Below are 13477 nucleotides of genomic sequence, written 5' to 3'. Positions count from 1 at the left end.
CTCCTCCTGGAGGCGGACCTTCCCCAGGATCATCCATCTTATTGTAGGTGCCGCCCCTCCCTCCGTTACTGTTCCCTTCCCTCCTCCATCCTCAGCACCATGGAGACTTCACCTTGGCCTCACTTCCAGGAAGCAGAGAGAGGAGTCCCCCGCAGGTGGTGTATGTGTATTTGGGTTATGGGGGGTTGGTTGCTAATATCAATATACTGTGTGCGTGTAATAACTAATGATATGCTATGTGAAATTTATTTCCTCCCCCCTTCACCACACAGCCAGTTCCATGGGCCTGGACAAAGACAAACATGTGGGGGCCCCTATTAAATATGGACGAAATGGGGGTATGAGCAATGAGGACCGTATCGCTCGTAAGCGGTACATTGACAAACAGCAATAAGCTAAGCTCAGCGCTGTTTGATAAATACTGAAAGGAGGACATTTAGCGAGTGACATAACCCCTTTAGCGCTGTCTCCCCAGAGAAATCAAACTCAAGCACACACAAGAAAAAAACACACAATATACACCGACAGGAAAAAACACACACATATAGGCACAAACATGGAATATCACTCACCAGTTACACATTCTTATCCACATTACACCACACAGAGTGCCCCTTATTCACATTACACCACATAGTACTAGTGCCCCTTATTCATGTTATGACACACAGTAGTGCCCCTTTTACACAATGCCCACAGTAGTGCCCCTAATACACATAATGCCCACAGTAGTAGTGCCTCTTACACAATGTCCACAGCAGTAGTGCCCCTTATGCAATGCCCCTAGTAGTGGTGCCCCTTATGCAGTGCCCCCAGTAGTGGTAGTGCCCCTCATACAGTGCCCCCAGTAGCGTTAGTGCCCCTTATGCAGTACCCCCGTAGTGGTAGTGCCTTTTATGCAGTGACGCTAGTAGTGGAGCCCCTTATGCAATGACCCCACTAGTGGTGCCCCATATGCAGTGCCCCCAGTAGTGGTAGTGTCCCCAGTAGTGACAGTGCCCATAGTGGTAATACCCCTTTTGCAGAGCCCACAGCATTGGTGCCCTTTATACAATGCCCCCAGTAGTAGTGCCCCCAGGAGTGGTGCCCCTTATGCAGTGCCCCTATGCAATGCCCCCATTAGTAGTGCTCCCTGTAGTAATGCCCCCAGTAGCAATGTCCCCTGTGGTAGTGCCCCCAGTAGTAATGCCTCCTGTAGTAGTACCACCTATCTCCCCCTGTTGATCTGGCCCTGTCTCCAGGAGAGGAGGGGGCCCGTGTACAGTCTCCTTCCGGGCCCCCTACTCTAAGGCCGATGGCGTGCAGAGTAGACTCCTGTGCATGCGCAGGTCTCCATTGAAATTGGCAGATGGCTATTTTCCCAATTATTGTTTACTGCGCATGCGGAAATCGCCGATAAAATGGCCACTGCACCATTTTCCTGGTGATTTCTGCAACACTGCTGCTGCTGGCGTGGGACTCTGGAGAAGTATTAAAGAACATATATGCAGGGCGTGTGGTGTGGGACCCCAGGACCCAACCACACTGCACCCATTATATATATATACGTCACTAGGAGGAGCCTCATGTTATGTCCACTGGCTGGATAGTGGGCGGTCACAGAGCATTTTTTCTTGGGCGCAATGTTGAAAGTAGTGTGTGCTACTATGCAGGCTCCAAATTCTTCCAGGGAAGCTTCATTCCCTGTTCCAAGGTGGCTGCCGACCTAAGTACTGCACATGTGCGCCACTATCTTGTCACTGGTTTAGAGCACCACAGTGGGAGACAGTAGTCTTTCACTTAGCGCTGGTGAGACCTGAAATGACCTGCATCCAAAAGCCTTTGCAGCATCCTGCACCATTACCCGCAAGCTGCATACACCCACTGGCTGATGAGCTATATGACACCCTGCTCCGCTCAAGCTTTGCTCCATGTACCAGTGAGTATAACAGTGAGTACGGCTGTACACTGTGTACAGGGGCGTATCTACCCATTGGCCAGGATGGCACTCGCCAGGGGCGCCAGCCAAGGGGGGGCGCCATCCGGGAGTGCCACCCGTGGCCAGGGGTAGAATGAAAACAGGGCTGCCAAGACTGCAGTCCCGGGTACGCCCCTGTGGCTCCTTAGTGCAGCAGCAGTAGCACTGATGAGACGCACATGACATTATGACGTCAAGCGCTCCTTATTAAAGAAAAAAAAAACTTTATTTATTCCAGGAACCAGGCAGCCGCCGGCAAGTAATGACGGCTGCCCGGACCTTGACATCTAGGAAGTTCCTAGATGTGAAGGTCCGGGCAGCCGCCATCGCTTGCCTTCGGCTGCCTGGTACAGTCAGGGGTATAGGGAGGGCAAGCTCCAGTCGCGGTAAATGATAGACGGAGCGCCGGAGCCCGACTCCGCTTCAACTATACTGCCTGGCCTTAGACAGGTCACAGCTGTCAGCCTGAGCCTCGTCAGCTTCCCCCCTCCGCGCTCCCAACGCGCACATGACTTCAGACGGGCGGAGACTGCAGTTCAGTGTACAGGAAATTGGACTGGAGAGGGGAGGTTCCTGGGGCACACCTGCCCACCGTGGAGGGTGCCATCCATCAGTACCAAGTAATCCATAAGTTGGACATTGACACTGCTGCACTACTGGAGCAGGTGAGCTGCATTCAACAGGCAGCTGGGAATTTAGCAAGGGGGAGGGGGTACAGATAGAGGCACAGAGAGGAATAGGGGGCACAGATAGAAGCATAAGGGTGCACATATAACGACACTGAGAGGAATATGGGGTACAGACAGGCTGAAGAGGGTACAGTTAAAGGCACAGATAGAAGGGGGTACAGAAAGAGGCACAGAGAGGCAGAATGGAGCACAGATAGAGGCACAGAGATGAATATGGGGTATAGAGTCAGTAGGGGGTACATAAAGAGACACAGAGAGGCAGAAGGAGGAAAAGATAGAAGCACGGACAGACACAAGGAAGTACAGATAGAAGTATTCAGAAAATATGGGGGGGGCGCCAGTCCATTACTTTGCCAGGGGCGCTCGGACCCCTAGATACACCCCTGACTGTGTAACACCAATAAACCACTCCACTGGTTAAGCAACTGGGCTGTTCCTAGCCGTAAGGTGTGTACAGAAACTCTGTTATAACCTGAAGCCTTGAAGCCTGTACACACATATTTCCAACATGCACATGATGAAAGCGCAGGTTGGTGGGTTAGGTAGCAGACTAGTGCTAGGCAGCCCCCCCCTCTATTGTTTACTCATTCACTGGGTGAGGTGTACTGTATGGGACAGGTTAGATCACCTTTTCTTATATTGTTAGAGATCAACATTGTCCGGAAACAGGTTTAGCAACTTTGGAGAGTAAATTCCTGTCTGCTCAATTACAATTGATTTTGTTTTGTCATAGGTGGAAAACCCCGGCATGGGGCCGTATTCAATTAGTCTCACGTACGAGATAAAGTTCCGCCTGCCGGACTTTCCGCTTACATCACGTCTTTTGGCCGCAGAAAGTTATCATGCGCGACCCCGCTATTCGCCGTATTCAATTCCAGAAGACGCGAAAACGGCGACACGCGAAGTCAGAACAGACAGAAAGTGGTATCAGAATCGGGGAAATCAGCCTGAACCCCCAAAAAAGATGCAGAAACATTGGGGATCAATGTAGAATTGCCCGATTAGTCCTAATTGAACTGTTTGGGGTAGTTAGTTGGTACAATTGCCTCTAATTAGCGTCTTTGCACAAGTGGTGAATAATAGCATAAAGCTGTATTTTTATGAGAAAATAAGTAGTCCTGGCAAATTTGGGGTACTTGAAAATGGGTGCTAGCATGTTTTAAAGTTGCACAAGTGTACTATTAAAAAACGGGGAAAAAACACCTGTTGCAAACACCTGCAATCCTAAAAACACCTCACCCCATACTTGCAGACCCCCAAGAAGTCTATTTCGGTAAGTTTTATGCTTGTACCCCCACTTTGTACTTTTTCGTCCCCAAATGAAAGTACTTTTTTGGGGTGTTCCTCACTTTTTTTTGTTTTTTTTATGCAATTTTCCTTTGGGGGGCTGTCCCAAGGTGGTTTCCCCACCTTTGCACCCCAAAATTTAAAAAAGCACCTTTCTCCTGCTTTTCAGAGGCTATCTTTTTCGCCTATTAAATTGCATTGAGTTTCCGCGTCCTCAAAAAGTATTTGGAATTGAATACGGAGCTAAGTTTAAGTTAAGTCGAAATCAGCTATACTTTTCTGCGGATCTCGGCTTTACGCTACTAACTGAATACGGCCCATGGACAGAAAAGGGCAGCCAGGGAAAAATCAGCTACAGACTATAAGACTATCTGTCCAATCTGGCAATGTATGGGAACGAAGGACAATTAACCATTTGTTTCCAAACACTGGAAAACAGATAAAAAAGATCGTTCAGACAAATTGGTCAACTCTGTTTGATTTAACCGATTTGTCAGAACGAACGTATTTGTCAATTTTCCGACATTTGGGAGCAAAGGGTTAATTGTCATTTGCTCCCATACATTACCAGATTTTCGTTCCCAGCAGCCAGATTGACAGATAATCTTATAGTGTGTACCTTAAGCCCCCATACATCTGTCGGATCGGCGCGATCCTGCGATGGGATCGGAAACGTCGATCCACTGGTTGGAAATGCCGACCGGCGGACATCGATGTTCCACGATCCGTCGCAGGATCGGTGAAATTCTACATGTTAAATTTCACCGATCTGCTAATCACAATTATTTTTTGATCGCGATCCGCAAATCTGTGAAATCCAGCATGTTGGATTTCACCGATGCGCCGTCCCGGCATCTCTGGATCGTCGCATCGCAGATGTATGGGGGCCTTATGTTAAGAAATGTTTTATTCTGGAACATCAAAATTGGGCCGTAGTGTGTGTGTTGTGCATTAGAGAATATAGGGGAGATTTATTTATTAACATTTTCTTACATAGCACAACATATTCCGTTGCGCTTTACTATTGGAAACATTAATAGAACAAAACTGTGTATATGTATCAAACCTTAGCGAGAGATAAAGGTAAATGTTTATGGTAAAAGATAAATGTTTCAAGCCTTCGAGAGAGATAAAATACAGAGAAAATATAGTACTAATCAATCATCTGATAATTATAATTTTTCAAACACGGGCAGTAAAATGGCAGTTAGACGCTGATTGGTGTACTAACCATTCAGCTTTTAACTGCCGCTTTCCAGGCTATGGGCCGCATCCAATTAGGCTGCGAAAACCCGTTATCATTTTCGCAGGTTTGACTAAACCCCGTATTTAATTTACTTGACTTTTTGCCGGAGTGAAAAATCTCTGCTTTGGAACCTGCGAAAAAGTATCACCATTGAATAGGTGGCAAGAACAAGTGCAGAATTAGGGTTCCAAAAACCACCCTGCATCCCTTGGACAGTCCCCCAAAGTTATTCTGTGTCAAATAAATTTAAAAAAGGACCACAGGACACCCCAAAAAGGTACTTTCATTTTGAGGGCGAAAAAAAAAAAATGGGAGACAAACTTCTAAACTAGCGAAATAGACTCAGGGGGGTCCCCAAGTATGCGGCAGCTGTTTTTTTTTATTGCAGGTGGTTGCGGCAGGTGGATTTTTCACGATTTTTTAAACTTCACATTATCCAATTTGCTAGTACCCATTTTCATGTACCCCAAATTTGATGGGACACCTTTTTTTTTTTTAAGTTGCTAAATGTTATACTTCACCACTTTCCCAAAGACGCTATACAGCACCTATTGAGACCGTTTAAAGCAGGGCTATTTGTGGGTACCCATAGTGATCCCCCATGTCAGAGCATCTTTTGGGGGGGGTGTCAGGCTGATTTCCCCTAAAATGACAGGACTTTTTGCCGATTTCCTTTTCACCGGGTCCCGTTTTCACCTAAATGAAATTGAATACGGGGAATCGCGGGGACGAGCACTTCCAAAACCTCCGATGACAGCGAAAAAATTCTGGCAACGGATTTTCGCCTCAAATTGAATATGGCCCTATGTTTGAAAAATGACAGGTAAACCGCATAGACACTAGACGATGTGTGTATGTGGCGATATCATCAGTGATGGGAACCGACACATGTGCCGAGTGTATAAACACTTAGCGATGTCGGCCACGATGAACGACGGCGGACGGGGGAGCAAGGCCATGCTGCATTCGGCAGCATGGTATTGTTAATGATATCCCCAGATTGAGCTGCATGTTCAACCTACTGGGGTTATCACTAACTAACCCGCGGGAGCGCGTTTCGTTGGTCGTTCAGTTTATACTCGATGGACGATATGAACGATATCTATCATTGAACTATATTGTTATCGTTTATATTGTTCATAAGAATCGTCTAGTGTGTATGAGTCACTAAAAAAAACAAAAAAGATGGGGCGCTATACGTAAATGTATAATGATCTATGTTGTCACTATCTCACACTCCTTCACCTATACTGCTGCTACCACTGCGGAGCTGATCCTCTGTATAAACAATGAGAAATAGAAGAACTAGTCCGGTGTGGAGCGCCGCTATAGGTTTAAGAAAATGCAATCAACGTTCAATAAATGACCTAATGGTATAAATTAATTTGATCTCAAATTCACGAGTGTTTCCAGTGAAAGTGAGATCAACTATCTACACATTACAGTATATGTACAGAACAATGATCTGAGAACTTCGACATTTATCAAAGAAGTAGATTGCAACAAATATCTTAACTACAGGAGTTGCCATCTTAAAGCTTAAAAAGACAATGGGGGTCATTCAGACCCACTCGCGAGCGGCAGTCCGCTCGCAAGTGGGTCGATGTTCCCCACTGCGCATGCGCACGACGGAGGGAGCTCCGTCGTGCGCATGTGCGAGACCCAACGAGCGAAGGACTTTCCATCGCTCGGGGTCTCGCACCAAAGGGGGCGTGCTGTCGATGTTGATTGACAGCACGCCCCCTTTGGTGGGCGTTCCGGGGGCGTGCCTGCCAGACGGAGGCGTTCCTATGGGAACGCCTACCGTCTTAAGCCGGCCCCACTGACATCACTAGTGATGTCAGTGGGAGTGATTTTGGCTCTGATAGAGCCAAAATCACTCCTGGCCTTGCGGTTGAGAAACCCGACCACAGGGTTTCACTCGCAAGTCCGATGGTCCCGATGGTCAAGACCATCGCGACCATCTTGATGGACGCTCGTATATGCTGTGGATGGTGACCCACAGCTATACGAGCGCCCAGGAGGACGCTCCATTTTGAAGGAGGACAGCCCTGATTCAGAGCGAGCGCTCTGTTCAGAGCGTCCGGCTCTGAATCAGGGCCAATATACCCAAGGGCCAGTTCCTTCGGTTTCGAAGGAACTGATCCAATGATGAGGTTTTTAGTACACAACAGGCCGAGGATATGTATAATGCATTCCTAACACAGGGGTATCCTCCAAAGGTTCTAGATAGAGCATTGAATCAAGTGAAACTAATAGACAGAAGGTCACAGTTAAGCTGCATACACACGTAAAGATTTTCTGTCCAACCATCCAACTAGTTGATTGGTTGGAATGAATATCTGGTAACGTATGGGAGTAACTGATGATCAGCAATTTGCACCTAAATGCCAGAAAACAGATGAAAATGGCGTCAGACAAGTTTGTTAAATGTTTGATCCAAATAATTTGTTCAAACAACAGTTTTTGTCCATTTTCCGGCGTTTGGGAGCAAATTGCTGATTGTCATTTGCTTTCATACCTTACCAGATTCTCATTCCAACCAATCAACTAGTTGGATGGTTGGACAGAAAATCTTTATGTGTGTATGCACCTTTAGTTCAATTTCAGCCGAGCCGTGATACTTTTTTGCGGCCCAGACTTTTCGCCGACTTCCCCTGTTTTGTAGGCGGAAAAGTATCGCACGCGTGCCCGCTTTACCTCATATTCGATTTGAAAGTACTCGAAAACAGGACCCGGCGACACTTGAACGGGCGGAAAGTATTGTCCGAATTGAGGAAACCAGCCTGACACCCCCCAAAAGATGCTCTGACATGGGGGTTCACTATGGTACCCCCCAATTGGGCTTGCTGAAGGTATTTGCTGTTTTTCAATGGGCTCAATAGCTGCTAAATAGCGTTTTTCAATACGTGGTGCAGAATAGTATTCAGGAGTATTTTTTTCCTGAAATAACTTATCCCAGCAAATTTGGGGTACTTGGAAATGGGGGTCAGCATATTTAAAAGTTGCTAAAGTGAAGTTGAAAAAATCGTGAGAAATCCACCTGCCGCAAGCACCTGCAATCAAGAAAACACCTGAGGCATACTTGGGACCCCCCCCAGAGTCAAGTTCGCTACTTCTTAACTTTGTACCCAAACTTTTTTTATTTTCGCCCCCTTTCTCAAAGTAATTTTTTGGGGTGTTCTTAAGTGCTTTTTTTTTTTAATTCTGACGCAGTTTACCTTTGGGGGACTGTCTGAAGGCTGCACGGGGGTTCCCGCAATGTTGCACCCCAAAACCCCAATTCTGCACTTTTTTCCGCCTGCTATTCATAGGCGAAAAAGTCTTTAAAATTGAATACAGGGTAAAAGCAAAACAGGCGAAAATGACGTCATCGGCGAAAAAGTATCGCGGATCCTGACTTTTCGTCTCAAATCAAATACGGCCCTAAGTCTATAGACAAAAACACAGGACCCAGGAGCTCTCAGGATGACCATTTTGGACATGAGGCAAATACAGATCTTTCGCATTCGTGACTCAATTTAATTGGTCTGCAAATTACATCAAGAGAATTATAGATACGAATTCCTCTATACTGGAAATGGACAGATTGCTGGCCCCTGTGATTCAGGGGAAATAAAAAATGATATTTAGGAGATCTAATACACTAAAACAAAAACTGGCACCTAGTGCCTTAAAGTGCCTTTTTTTAAGTGTGGTTCAAATCAGTGTATGACATGTCCACATGCTGACAATGGAGCATAAACCATCATGTCCTTTTCTAATAGAGAGGAATTCCTGGTAGAGAGTTTTCTACACTGCAAATCAATGTACTGTATATACTCGAGTATAAGCCGAGTTTTTCAGCACATTTTTTGTGCTGAAAAAGCCCCCCCTCGGCTTATACTCGAGTCATGCCCGCATGGTACGCAGCTGAGTAGCGTACCATGCGGGCCGCGGAGCAGACTGTGTCTCTGTGACACAGCTGCACCGCGTGTGCAGCGCTGACAGGACGGAGTTCGGTCAGCACTACACACTGCTAAACATACACCCGCCGGAGCCGGCAGCTATGTGTTTGTTGTAATCAGCAGCTGATGAGAGTCTGTCAGACTCTCATCAGCTGCTGCTGCTCCCACTGTGGGAGCCATCTTCCGGCTCCCGCAGTGGGTAATGGGAGAGACGTCGTCATGCCGACGTCTCTCCCATAATGCAAAGCGGCCGGAGGAGCCTGTAGCAGCGTCGGGACCAGGAGCGGGGTTTCAGGTAAGTGGTTTATTTTTTTATATTACATCTCTCTCTACAGGGGGGGCTACTACTGGGGGCAGTACCAGGGGGGATTAATGCTGTGGGCACTACCAGGGGGGGATATTGCTACTGTGGGCACTACCAGGGGGGGTATTACTACTGGAGGCACTACCAGAGGGGGAATATTACTACTGGGGGCAGTACCAGGGGGGGGGGGATTACTACTAGGGCAGTACCAGGGGGGATTACTACTGGGGGCAGTACCAGGGGGGAATTACTACTGGGGGCACTACCAGGGGGGGATTAATACTGGGGGCAGTACCAGGGGGGGATTACTACTGGGAGCAGTACCAGGGGGGGATTAATACTGGGGGCACTACCAGGGGGGGTATTACTACTGGGGGCACTACCAGAGGGGGAATATTACTACTGGGGCAGTACCAGGGGGGGAATATTACTACTGGGGCAGTACCAGGGGGGGATTACTACCAGTAGCTGCTGCATTTCCCACCCTAGGCTTATACTCAAGTCAATAAGTTTTCCCAGTTTTTTGTGGTAAAATTAGGTACCTCGGCTTATATTCGGGTCGACTTATACTCGAGTATATATGGTATGTTATTTATGTTATAACCTGCGGATGCGGGATACAATACGTAGGCCGGACAATAAGGACTTGGAAGACCAGATTTTTAGAACATAGACGGGGAGTCAGTAAGAAATTAACCAACCATAATGTACCTAGATTTAAAACTATGTACTTATATATATATATATATATATATATATATATGTGTGTGTGTCTGTATATATACATGTTTTAGTATATAGATATATATATTTTTTTATTTTTCTATATATTTTGTACATGAATCTTCTGTTTAACAGGTTCCTAACCTTTATAATATTTTGGTTTTTGGTTCTCTAACTAATTAAATAAATTTGATTACGTTATATATACTGTCAGCCTTTCAACTGGAATAGCATCCGATCTTCATAGAACAGGCCAACATAGAATTCTAATGAATCAGCTGAAGCCTGATTGATAGGATCAGTTGATTGGCTGCCAGTAGTATATGAGACAGGACAGAGAACAAGGGAGATGAAGCTTTTTGAAGAAACGCGTCATGTACACCCCTTGACTGTGACGTAGATCGGGATTCCCCATCCACTGCATTTCAGCGTCCCATGCTCTCCCGCCCGTGGTTGGCACAACTGTACCGCGGACAACACGAGACCGGAGGAGAGAATCTTAACTACAGCCGCCCACACAGTCTCAAGTATGGGATCGGAAATTTACACGGTCTCCCAAGGAAAAATAGGTTACTATTATAACCACTAATAGAGACAAAATTGCTTATATCCAATACCCATGTAACAACATAAAAGATACTTTGTTGTATTTATCTCAATGTGAAAGTAAGAGCTTGGGGCTCCATCTTTATGCCTTTTTTTCATGTATACTTATTTTTATATGTATGGTCAATATTCATTGTCATTTTAATTTGGTACATATCGTTATTATTTATTTCTTTATTTTTATCTATCTATGTGTATGTGCCATTAACTTATCTAACGATTGGTAAGTGCATACACAGTTACCAATCTTTCATGTGTCTGCGCTGACATCAGAACTGGACGGGCATTTAAATTTGCCCACCTAGTTAAGATGTCAGTCACCGGCGGTCCTAGCGACAAGTGTACGGACGGTCGGCCGGTTGCCAGTACACACAGCCAGACGTCCTGATACATCTGCAAGTTAGATCATCAGCTGTGCTGCAGGGTAGACACGATAGGTCTGTGAACGATATAATTCACAGACATATCCCTGAGCTCGCCTTAGGACACCTGCGTTTATGGTTTCACAGGTGTACCGCTCCAGCCCCATCAATGGAACGGGTGATATATCTGTCAGTGTGTACCCAGCATTAGAAGCTGATTGGTCGGTACTTTATTTCTTTTCATTTAATATCTCTACAAATTTTTATAAATCTCTCCCATAGGGGGAGATGTACTAAGCCTTGGCGAGTGATATAGTTTATAAAGATAAAGTACCAACCAATGAGCTCCTGTCACGTTAAAGGCTGTGCTTGAAAAACGACAGGAGCTGGTTGGTTGGTACTTTGGGCGGGATGTACTAAGCATCGCATCCGTGATACAGTAGATCCCATCTCCGTTATCGAGTACATACTGGGGTTAATTACCCCGTATGTACTAAGAAATGCAATTAAAATGGCAAAGGACAGGTCTCATGATAACAGCTGTCCTTTGTGATATCCCAAGATAGAGGGACTTCTGCGTTTAACACCCAGGGGTCCCTTTGGTGCCCTTCCATGCATGCGCAGAAGGACGTGCTCGCCAAGGGGGGAACTGGGAGGGAGCCAATGGGATCCCTCTCAGAAGGCGTCCCGATAAGCCCATAGGCTTCTATTGGGTAAAGCCATATGAAGATGGTGTTACCCACCGGGACGAAGCAGAGAAATGCATCTCATTCCAGGGCTTAGTACATATAGAAAATGCGCTAACCCCCCCGCCCCTCCCAAAAGGTTTTACTGCATTTTTGTGTTTAGTACATCCCGCCCTTCATCTCCATCCACTTCATCTCTTTCCGAGCCTTACGGGGCCTATTTATCAATGAGTTTTTCAACCAGATGACAGTTGGGAGCTGATTGGCTGGATCCCCATTATCATACGCAGCGAGATTTATCACTCGTTTCCAATGATAAAACTTGTTGTTAAATAGGCTCCTAAATTCCCCAAAGGCTGTAATCTCTGATGAGTCATAGATTAATATGAATGAAGATGACAACGATTCTCTGCACAGTGTTGCGTAATAGAAATGTTACAAAAATAGTAATGTTAGAAATGTTAATAAATAATCCTCGTCCATGTTTAAAACAAATTATAACAGAATAACAGATCACAAACGTCTCCGCTTCCCGACTTCTCGGCTTCTCAGCCTCCTCAATACGGAGCTCCGAGCTAGTAAGTTACCTGCTGTAAAACTTCATGTATTGTGGCGGTAAGGTTTGCGGAAGGGAAGGTCTCCAGCTTTACCCTCAAAACCATAGTTCCTGTATGCAAAAGACAGTAATAGCAATAGTCAGACAGGTGTTGTGAATAGTGTATGTGAGCAGGAACACAAACGCACAGAGCGCCTTATTCAGCAGGCAACGCAAATGAGAGAAGGCACGCACTTGGCTGATGTTTTCTCGCTGCGCATGCGTATGCAACGCACTACGCGTGCGCGAGCTAGACGGTGTGATTAAGTAAGCGTATGCAGTCCACACACAGCGTGTACGAAGACCCCTTACGATAGCGATTGACAGGAAGTGCCATTTGTGGGTGGTGACGGGGGGTGGTCGGGCGAACGCAGGCATGCCAGTGCATTGGGACGCCATTTTATGGGCGTCCATAATTAAGCCAATGCGGCGACGGCCGCAGTGATGAGATTTCGTGCACACAGGAAGCTGCCAAGCTGGTCAACCACTATGTGGGCGATGCAAGGGTGGGCGATGGTTCTCGATGTTACCGATGTTTTCTTGCGTACTCATCAGGCTTTGAGTAAAGGAAGATGGGCGGCTTAGTATGGGGCTGGGCGTCTGCATCTTGTGCTGTTGTCTCCATGCATTTGCATTGATTAGCATATTCTCGCAGCGGCTGGGTGCGTGCGGCTGCTAGCGTGCGTTCCTTGCTGAATCAGGCCCAGAGACCCCGTGAGATGAGCCCATCCCCAACAATTACTGTACAGCTGAAGCGCAGGCACCTTGCGGCCAGCGCGGCTAATTAAGTTGCTGTCTTGGCGCATACAGTACTTTTGGGTTCTCCTCTCCGGGAGTAACCCGGAGAGTAGACACAGCAGACGACATCAGGAGCGGGGCCCGACCCTTCTGGTCATTAGGCCCTGCCCCATTCACGGCAAAATGCTGCAAATTGCGCGTACATTGGAAGGGAAGGGGCTAAATGTCACGATTCGCCTCCCCTGGATTCCCAGTATTATCTCCCCACCCTGCTGACTTCACTAGGAAGTGGGTAGGATGTGGGAGATCCACCCACTCTCCCGGGGGTGCGGGGGAT

At 46.7% G+C, this 13477-nt stretch overlaps 1 protein-coding gene across 1 annotated transcript in view; it reads right to left on the bottom strand.

Annotated features, from left to right (window-relative positions):
- LOC148521391 (uncharacterized) overlaps nucleotides 1-13477 on the bottom strand; it is a 106292-nt gene that overhangs the window by 8027 nt on the left and 84788 nt on the right. Inside the window, exon 3 of the mRNA XM_088475214.1 lies at nucleotides 12395-12474. Within this exon, the coding sequence (XP_088331340.1) occupies nucleotides 12395-12474 (80 nt within the window). The remainder of the gene's footprint in view (nucleotides 1-12394; nucleotides 12475-13477) is intronic.

Source organism: Taudactylus pleione, unplaced genomic scaffold, assembly GCF_031769625.1.
Source record: "Taudactylus pleione unplaced genomic scaffold, aTauple2 ptg000168l, whole genome shotgun sequence".
Classification (NCBI taxonomy): Eukaryota; Metazoa; Chordata; class Amphibia; order Anura; family Myobatrachidae; genus Taudactylus; species Taudactylus pleione.
This window is presented reverse-complemented; position numbering and strand designations above follow the sequence as displayed.